The sequence below is a fragment of the Eucyclogobius newberryi genome, unplaced genomic scaffold (assembly GCF_026437365.1).
Source record: "Eucyclogobius newberryi isolate DKJ021-1_F unplaced genomic scaffold, fEucNew1.0.hap1 SCAF_19, whole genome shotgun sequence".
Taxonomy (NCBI): Eukaryota; Metazoa; Chordata; class Actinopteri; order Gobiiformes; family Gobiidae; genus Eucyclogobius; species Eucyclogobius newberryi.
Window position 1 is genome coordinate 28,589,259 of NW_027315823.1, and position 10,533 is coordinate 28,599,791.

General features: G+C 40.8%; 1 protein-coding gene across 1 annotated transcript in view; it reads left to right on the forward strand.

Moving 5' to 3' along the window:
* The window catches only part of cttnbp2nla (CTTNBP2 N-terminal like a), a 36,876-nt gene extending 33,224 nt beyond the window's left edge, over nt 1-3,652 (forward strand). The window contains exons 6-7 of the mRNA XM_072452587.1: nt 995-1,165; nt 2,269-3,652. Coding sequence (XP_072308688.1) covers nt 995-1,165; nt 2,269-3,138 — 1,041 coding nt within the window. The 3' untranslated portion in view covers nt 3,139-3,652. The remainder of the gene's footprint in view (nt 1-994; nt 1,166-2,268) is intronic.
* The last annotated feature ends 6,881 nt before the right edge of the window (nt 3,653-10,533 follow it).

The following is a 10,533-nucleotide window of genomic DNA, read 5'->3' on the forward strand; positions in this document are numbered from 1 at the left end:
AAAGCGTGTGTTTCAGATATGATTTAGTGTTTATCATGTTTGTGTCAATCTCTTGAATATACCAGATTTAGTGCATTATTTGATGTTTCCTTTTTTCTTTTTCTTGGACTTATATTTTGTTCTTTTACTCTTATTTTGTTACTCTTACTTGAGTAAAATGTTGTTTTTTCTCCATTTCTCTGTTTTTTACACTTTAAAGTAGAACTAAGTGATAGAGCTGCTTCCTTGTGAAAATACATCGTCTGAAAAGAGACGCAAACGTTTTTTTCCCATTTTTTTTCTTTCTTTAGCATTACAAGACATCATAATCACATACAAGAACATTTCACATCTCCAAATATATATATAAAAAAGTGCCAGGGTTTCTCAGGAGAGTTGTCTTTGTGTCGACGTCGGCAAATGTCGCAAGGCTCGTTTTCCGCCCAGAGACAGCAGGGGGCGACGAAGGGCAATTCAAACGCCCCGAAAATACATATTTATGTAGTACTGCTTTAAATACTTCATTGCAATGTTTTCATTATTCTTTTAGTACCATTCTTATTGTTACACATTGCTCACTTTTGTCTACTTAACATAAGATAATTGAAAATACATACAAAATAGTTATATAAGAATAAAAATAAGTAAATTAAAAGACAATGTAGTATTCATAGCACTACCAAAAAATAGGGAAAAATGGAAATAATCAAATAATAATAATAATTCCACTTGACAAAATGATCAGTACATTTTCAGAATGATTAAAAAGTGAGGATTCTTGTCACTGAAATGACGTATTCTAAACAAAAAAGGACATATTAAATCTTTTGAGCGGTGAAAGTTGTCCAAACGGCATCCGTAACTGTAAAAAGTCACGTGAAGTCCACCGCCGGCACACGCAGTCTAACTCACTATAGTCAGACGTGTCACATTCAACACGGGTTAAAGAAAGAACCTTAGAATTATCAGTGAATAAACACAGCCACGGCGCCATTAAAGACGTATTGTGTTCCAGGAGCGCGAGTCTTGTCACGCTCTGCAGAAGGAGCTGGAGGAGGAGCGCAGGAGGGCTCTGAGGATGGAGGCGCGGGTGGAGGAGCAGCTGGCGGAGTTTGACACCGAGCGAGAGCAGCTCAGGTCACGGCTCAAGAAAGAGGAGGCCCACTGCTGCCTGCTCCGAGTGCAGGTCAGATCCAAAAGTCTTTTACTGTTCAGAGCGTCAAATCCTGTGCTGCACAAACACCACATCCGACAAAATCACAATCAACCAAAGTATTTCTTGTTGAATAGATAATATTTTCACACTTATCACAGCAGCAGTCGGATTCAGAATATAAAAAGTCATTGTTACTTTTTACGGCGAGGTTTTACTTTTATAGTTTTACCAGTTAAAAATACATGTGTTTTGGCCTGATATGTGTTTGAGTATTCTGTCAATATATTTAGTTCATACTGCGGTATTTATTTTATGGTACACTAAAATGTCCCTTATTACTGCTTATTCTGCAAAACCTTTTTATGTGTATGAATTATGATTGTGGGAGGCTAAAAAGCTGTAATACAGAGTTTATTACCAATGTTGGAAAAAGTACTCATTTTTGCTACTTAAGTAAAAGTAACACGTAAAAATATTGAAATACATGCTTACAATTTTACATTTAGAGCCAAAGAGCGTATATTTAAGAGTGACATGTGGTATACATTATGAAAAACTGTCCTGATGTTTTGGTTTATGAATTCCTCAATGGTTCTAGATTTTGTGTACGTATATTTTTGTTTTGAATGTGTCAAAAGAAAATGACATGTCAAACCATTCAGAAAGTACTTTTTACTTTTCAAGCACACATGCCTGATCTAAGATGTAGTAAAAGTAAAAAAAAATCATCCTCTGTGAAATGTAAAGTACTTTTCCTTTTGTACTTTGTTACTTTCCACAATAAGTTTATGCAGAATAAGACATGAATAATGGCAGAATAAATACTAATTAACAAATAATGTACTACTTATCAGAATATGAATTAGAAGTCAGTTGGTCAATAAGTATACCTTAAAATAAAGTGTTACAAATTAGCTTTTTTCTGTGGGTTTCCAAAATATTGATGACCATTTGCATATAGTATAAATATATTGTATAGATATGTCTGGATAATTATTTTTTAATAGATAACTCTTTTCATCTACAAAAATAATCAAGAAAAATCCATGAATCCACTAACTTAGACCGTTAGAAGTGAACTTTACATGATCCTTTTAGCAATATTTGAGTGCATTGTTCCATTCATGTTTCAGGTGGAGGAGCTGAGGAGAAAGTTAGAGGAGGCGACCGTCGCCACAGCAACTGACGGAACAACACCAGCGCAGGACAAAGCACACGAGTGGGCCACCAAAGCCAAAGCGGTCCACGTGACGCTAGAAGACCTGGAGGAGGACAGAACGGACCTCCATCCCTCTGTGAAGGTCAACGGTCACCACTGTCCCACAGAGACCACCAACGGGCTCCACCTGCAGAACGGAACCGAACCCCAAACTACTACTACTACTACTACTACTACTACTACTACTACTACTCTGCCTCCTCTTTCTCCGTCCGCATCGCCAAACCTCACCAGACACCTCGCCACCAGCCCCACGTCCTACCAGTCCCCGTACCAGGCCGGGATCCACCAGCGCTTCCATGCCGCCCGCCACAAATTCCAAGCCACCCACGAAACCCTCGAAACTCCTCCCCCCGCCCCGTCGAAGGAGAATCCACCCACTTCCTGTCCTCCCGACGCCAGCCCGGTGAAGCAGTTGGCCCGCAGCACCGTGACGCAAGTGCTGTCCCGCTTCACCAGTGCGCAGCCCAGACTAACCGCGCCCAATCCCTCGCCTTTCGGGACGGATTACCGGAACCTGGCCACGCCCCTGTCCCCGGTGATCGGGCGAGCGGCCGGGGCGTCGCAGCAGGGTGTAAGGTCGCCGACTATTTCCAGGGTTGAGAGGGGAAACCCGCCGCCCATCCCGCCCAAGAAGCCCGGACTGGCTCAAGCGCCGCCCTCACCGGCCACAACGGCAAGGTCTGGGGGACATTTGTCCGAGAGCGCTGTGTCGGGTGGGTGTGGGCTGATTTCAGGGCAGGACGGGGTCAAAGAGCTGGATATAGTGGTGTCATCCAGCTAAGAGTTGGTTTGGTTAAATAATATGGACTTGCTGCTCTGTTTATGCCATTTCTCTTTAACTATTGGATTCTAAATCAGCACACTTTCCAATTCAAGAATGTATAAAGACGTCAAGTTAATAATTTTGCAGATTAAGATACTTTTCATGTTTAACCATGGATATTCAGCACCATTCCTTGTGTAAAGTACTTGTATTAGTACTTGACCAATGTACATTGTCACATAGAGACACTCACATTAAAGTAGCCCTTTTTAAAATGTTGTGTGTATATATCTAAATATATATGTTTATTAATATGCTAAATATGTTTTTACATCAGATACTGGGTATATTTTACTCAAAGTCATTGATTAGTTCACCTTTATTGTAAAACTTTTTTGATGAAAGACCAATGCACTTATATACTTTGTTTTATATGGAAAGAAACCAGATGATAGCTTTGTTTATCATTCCTTTAAACATGCTGGAATATGAAAATTAACATATTTAATAAATACTGTATGAATGTTTTAAACGTACTGGTTTGTGTTGTTGTATTTACAATTGCTACACACAATGATATAAGCTCTCCATCAAGAGTATTGTATATATTATATACAATACTCTTGATGGAGAGCTGTAAGGCTTGTCTTTGTCCTCTAGAGGGCAGTGCTGGGTTTGATAGAGTCAAGGTGCAGCAGTATCAGAAGCTCATTATTTGTCATGTTGTTATAGAATTATATTGGATTGTAAATTCATCCAAGTTTCAATCTATACTCCAAAATGTTTTTTTACGTTACCACCGTTACAGTTATTTTTAAAAGATAATGCAGTGCAATTAGGTATGAATTAAGCTAGAGGAATATAGTGTACTGTTGCCGTGGTAATTGTGGCAACCCTTGTGGATGTAAAAGCAGAAAAATTATAATACAGTGCAAGCAAATGCGCTGATGAAAGGGTTTGAATAGACATAGGGGGTATTTGTGGTCCAAATAACGCAGAGAACTCCATCTGTCTCAGTCGATGTCACCAGAATCTGTCAATCATTTTAGTCAATAAAAATATGCCATGTGGACTCAACCATTGATGATAAGGGTTAATTATTCTGAATACTCTAGGGCTGCAAGATTGATGGAAATTGAATTGAAATTGCAATTAGTGGACGCAATTGGCAAATCTCAAAGGGCTGCAATTTTTTATACCAACATTTCTTCCACAAACAACAGAATATCCAGTCTTTTTCTGTGTAAAAACTACAAACTTTGTAGTCTAGATCTGGACAAAGATCTAGATCTGAACAAAGGTGTTACATAGGTGTGATTATTTAATTAGTTTGTCAGTTCATATTTCAGTCTTTACTATATACCGTACTATATACTTTTATTAAAACATCAATCGGAAATCTAATCGCAACAGCAGTTAGATATTTTTTCCACATCATACAGCCCTAGTACACTCCATGCCTGTTGTTATAAAAGCAGAATTTCTTTTCTATTATTAGTATTTAAGAGAAATTTGTCAGTAAAGAGTAATGGAGTAAAAGAATGGATTTTTTTTTTTTTACAGTCAGAACAAGGCGGCAGAAACTGGATGTTGGTTACTATAGGTTACCACGGCAATCATTCCTTTTAGTTTTATTCCTTGAATGTTTCAGACTTTTTGAGCCCATCCCAAGCCTGTATACATGCTGTAATAGGAAGAAAAGGAAAAAAAACAAATACCGTATTTTCCAGAGTATAAGTCGCACCAGCCAAAAAATGCATAATAGAGAAGAAAAAAACATATATAAGTCGCACTGGAGTATGAAATGTGGTTGTAAGTGAAAATAACAAATAATATCACATATAAGTCACTCCGGAGTATAAGTATAAATACAAGTATAAGTCGCACCCCGGCCAAAACTATGAAAAACGTGCGACTTATAGTCCGGAAAATAAGGTAAATAACTTTAACTTTGAAAAAATACTGCACACAACGAGGCCTATCACTGCATACTATAACCATAACCTCTGATGATAAACAAATACTTTGATAGCCCAAATCCAGACGAGGCCCTCCTGCTCCTCCTTCAAATCCTGGCCCCCCCATAATAAACACGTGCTCACGTTGACGAGCTGTGAGGGGCCCGTCCCACCGCAAACTCCCCCTTCTCCGCGCTGTGTCCCGGGCCGCAGCCACCGCACTGACACGAGACAAATGAGCGCAACGCTGTCGGCCAGGACGCACAATAGACTGGCTCAGATTCAGCGCGCGTAATTGTTCCACAGCGAAACATTAATCTTCCCGCGTCCACTCGTTTTCACGCGTTAGCATTAGTCTGGGGAAGTTGTTGTCTCCACAGGGTGTCGGTATTTTCGTCCACAACAAATCCAAATGTAACACAGCCCTGCAGTTTTTAGACTGTATTTCATAGATGTTGAAGCAGCACCAAGTTTAAAAAGTGAAAAAAAAAGAGCATTCACTTATTTAATGTGTTGGATGAACTTGCAGTTAAGTTGCTCTGGTGTTAAAGCGACTTCTGTTTCACAATAACACATCTTGACAACGCATCAGATTGTACCACTCATCGTTTTGCATGGGTCAGTGTGATAGTGACATTGATTTTATGTGACGCTTACTGTTAGGAAAGTGCCCAAACTTCTCTTACAATAGTTGTTACGTCAGCAATGAGTCTCTATCCTGTGTTTGGACTAATTGCAAAGCGTAAAAGTTCTAATGTCTATGCGGGGTTTGTCACGGAACTTCAAAATCAATCTGTGTGTGTCTTACTTTAGACAGTATCAATTGTACCAAAAAAAATCAATAGGTCGCTGTTGTTTTGTCCAAAGTCTACAGCAAAGGTGTCCAAACTACTGCGGAGGATGGTGAATTGGCCCAAAATACCACGGGTTGTACCTTCTGCTGCAAGTTTAAACATCCTCTGCCACAATTTGGTTCAAAGCCTGAATTAATGTGTGATGGAACGGGCAAACTTCTGCTAAAATGGATGATTTACCAGTGCTGACAATATCTATAATATGCAGCCTTCTCTTCTTTTTCACATGAATTTTACATTGATTTATTGTTCACAAACCCACAGGTACATTTGTAGTATTTTCCTTTGAATACTCTGAGAAACTGCTGCCCCAACATCACAGTGACGTTCATTCTTATAAAGTTAAATCGGCATCATAAAACGTTTTTAAGATGAAGGTACAAATTTACTGTTTCCATTGGGAATTCAATTGTTCAGTCGATGGTGTCTTAATCAAGGAGTGACAGATCCATTTACCATATTTTTTGGACTATAAGTTGCTCCGGAGTATAAGTCGCACCGAAAAAAAATGCATAAGGCTGAGCAAAATAATATGTCTGTTTGCCGTAACCTGACCTACCTGGTATAAAACTAGCCGACTGGGAAAAAAATATCAGCATTTCATCAAAATGACGCCAAATTATTTTATTTTTTTAATATTTCGCCGACTCACTGACCGTTCGTATCGAAGGGGTGAAACTATATTGCCATTTATTAATTGGTTTGCCTCTGTCAGCGCCACTGGCCTGGCCACCGCTCATGTCGTTCTACATCATGGTGTGGCTTCATGTTAAATTTGACCTGCGCTTTGCTTTCTGGGAAGGAAACACGCCCAGCAGCGTCATCATAACAAACATGGCGGCGCCCTTGTCCCCCGCATGTTCGGCATGTTCCCCCCGCTTGCCCTCGCTACCAAAATAAAGGATAACGGCGTACAAAAGGTTGATTGAAATATCTTAAAATCGAGAGATTTAGTCTCCCGATCGAGTTGATCGAGACGTTTTCCGTCATTGACTGTTGAAGCCTGACCCCTGGTGGTCACTCCGAGTCAAAAAATGGCGACGATTTGGATCTTTTTTTTTGCCTTCAAAGTAAAAAAAATAAGAATTTACCTACCGACCGACCCTCTTGAAAAATGTTGGGTCGGGTTACAGCAAACATACAATTTATTTCGGGTAGCCTAAATCGCACTGGAGTATGAGTCGCATTTTTGAGGGAAATGTATTTGATAAAATCCAAGACCCAAGAACAGATACTTAATCTTGAAATACAATTAAAAATAATTTGTGTACGTATGCTAACGTTACACCTCCATGATGCATAGACAACAAACTGTCCCAAGTGTCTGGTATGTTAACGTAACATATTAACAGTTATTCAGATAACTATAGCATAAAGAACATGCTAACAAGTTTACCAAAGCATCAGTTTTACCCCAAATCACTAAATCCATTGAATTCTTCTTCCTCTGTGTCACTTCAAAACAACTCCACGAACTCCAGAGGTAGAGGAAGTGCAGATTCTTCTTCTGCGTCGCTTAGAGCCTAGAGCGCCCTCCTGCGGTTGCCAGTGTGAAAATAATGAATAATAATATAATAATATAAGTCGCTCTGGCGCATAAGTCGCACTCCGGCCAAAACTATGAAAAAACGTGCGACTTGTAGTCCGGAAAATACGATAGTCATCTTTTTTAACAATTTCTTGCCACTTTCCTGCATGCAAAGTTGTTACTGAGTGAACTTACGCAGTGTGATGATCTTTTGTGTGCATTTTAAGTCAGATATATGGTCAATTTTAAGGCTATTCTTAGTTTCTAGCACCACGCCTTCCTTTCAGTCGACTAATCAATGCAAAGGGCATGTGTTTAGCCCTATACAGCAAAACGATCCACCTTTTCATGCTGCTGTTGGGAGCAGTACCTAGGTCGGATTACCCTATTGTGCTGGTCTCAGGTTGTCGGGAGGAAATCGGAGAATCCCCTCCCCAAACAACCACAAATGAATGAAGGTGCGTATCTTGCCCAAGGACACAATGACAGCATGCATTTCCAGTCGTGCGCACCAACTTTTTACTTTCGCAAAAGTCGATGCTAACGTCCCTCTTCTTCGCTCTGACATATTTCCTCATGTGCACAGTAGCTTACAAACGGGAACAGTGTCACTCTGAAATGACAACATTGCGGTCAAGGGGGCGCGCGCTTCTCTTTTCATGCGCTGTCCGTCAACTTTTACAACCCTCACCTCAACCCCGTCCAAGATGCTCGAATGCTCAAGCGTCTATCGACCGCTCCGTGTGCTCTCAATCATTTCCTCTCTCCTTTTCCTCCCTTAAATCCTCGCTCCCGAATTAGCCATGTCCACGCGACGATCCCAGAATAAGTGCCTTAAAGATCACAGCTGGAGCAGGCTCAAAGCAGGACAAGATGTGACGGCGCGTGGTATTCGCCGCTGTCACCTGCTGCTCGCTGTAAAGCAATTTGTCCTGGCGTTCGCGGGGAGGAGAAGAACGGAGGTAAAGAAAGACGCCGGGTCACATGTAACGGGGGTTCAATTGGGGCTCTAAATGCAGATATGACGTGGAGCTGAAGGACAAACAGCTGGGATATGAGGGGCGGCTATTTGTGAGTGGGTCGAGGAGAAGTGGAATCTTTTTATGTACGGATCGGATTTTGAGGTCGACAAAGCAGAGTTCAAAAAGCAATGCAGGCGATTTTGAAAGGGTTATTTGTGATTTGAGTTGGTAAAATGTATATGTAAAGTCAAAACGATAAAAAAAATGGAAATCGTCATGTGTTTTTTGCACATTGGACAGAAATTAACAAGGCACTGCAGACTTTGTTTGCTCAATTTCACTCAATTTGGAACAATCTTCGAAACCCCTGCCATGGACACGATACATATTGCGCCTACAATAAAGGACTGGACTGACATCATAATTTACATACGGATAATGGAAAAAAAAAGAAAAATGATAATACTTTTGGACTCAATTTGAAAATGGACAAATTTGACAACCAATGGACTAAATGGGACTTTTCTGTGGATTCGACCACCTTTATTTTCTAATTGTATGTTTTACTAATTCTCTGATCCGGCCGGTTTTGTTTTTATTGTTTTATGTTAAATATAAATAAATGAAGAAATAAATGATTTTATTTCTGAAGCCTGAGCCTGGTTTGTAGTGACTGCTTTACACACTAGGTCTAGTGCAGTGGCTCCCAAGCGTTTCACACCACTTGATCTAAACCAGGTCCAGAACAGGACTATTCCATGTCCAAACTACGGCTTTAAACAAATTAAAATAGGGCTACACAATTGTTTTACTAGTTATAAACAAGGACAAACCCAAAAGAGAACAAAAATGTGCAATAAAATGACTTCAAGTTGATATTTGAAGGAGCCTGCATGCCACAGTTGTAGCATGTAGATCGTGAACTTTCATTAATCAACATGCACTGTCCAGACTAAATGAACAAATAAACAGCCTAAATACAATAATGATCAGGGCGGAGATAAAAACGACTACAGTACAGAGCGAGAGGCCCAACGTTTATCCAGGTGGAACTCGCAAAAAACACCTGAGAGAACACAAGACGGTTATTTATCATGCGGAGTGACGGAAGGAACAGCGGCTCTAGTGAAAGCTCTATCCCTCAGGAGGCTCTGGAGTCATGTCCTTTAACAGCTTCTGAAGAGCATCAAATTAAAACACGTCGTATGTGATTATCCACGGTAAAGTAAATAAGAAAATACAATTGTAAAAAAGATAAGAGTCTTTTGTGGGCCACTGCTTTATACTGTATCTGTCGAACAAAGATACGACCGGCCAAAAGAGTCAACAGCGAAAAGCCGGCTAAGCAAGTCCTTGAGTAGGGTCAAATATTTCCACAGAGGCCAGAGGAGACTATACTGAAGAAGACTGTTAAGACAAACACTATTACTATTTCAGACAAACTCTATCCAAGAATAATGCAGCTTGGTGTAAATGTTATGTATGTCTTCACCCAAACCCATGCAACTTGCCTTGGATTTAGATGCACAGGTTTGTGTGAAGAACTAAGGGAATACTTTTACTTCAATTAACAAACACTTCGGATCAGACAGGTTAATCATCATCTAATTGTCACATGACTCAACGCATGTCTAAAAAAGAAAAAACACACAAAAAAACAATGGCCCTGGGGAGAAATTGCCTCTATTGAGTTGCTGTTTAATGATGTGTCGTGACATGAAGCTTGACCCCTGGTGGACAGCGGTTACCAAACCCAAAATCCTCTTTTCCCCCCGCGGACGCAGTTACGAGCCATCATTTTCATTTAGTGGCTCGCTCAGCTTCTCTAATGAGTCCCAGCTCGCGTAGTGGAAATGGGAGGGAGTCTGAGGCTTTGGGACACACGGGGCGCGTTGGAGGAGGAGGACACACGCAAGTTGGAGCCGCGAGAAGTCGGTTGCGTCTTTTCTCTGTCCGCGCGTAAAAGCGGATCCTTCAGCCAGCGCGCGCGCGGCCCAGTCCATTATAGGGGACTCGTCTTCCTCCAGGACGGGCTCTTCCGACCCCATTTGATTTATCACCGCGGAGAAGAGCTGGGAATTTATGGCTCAGACAATGTCAGGGCTCGACTC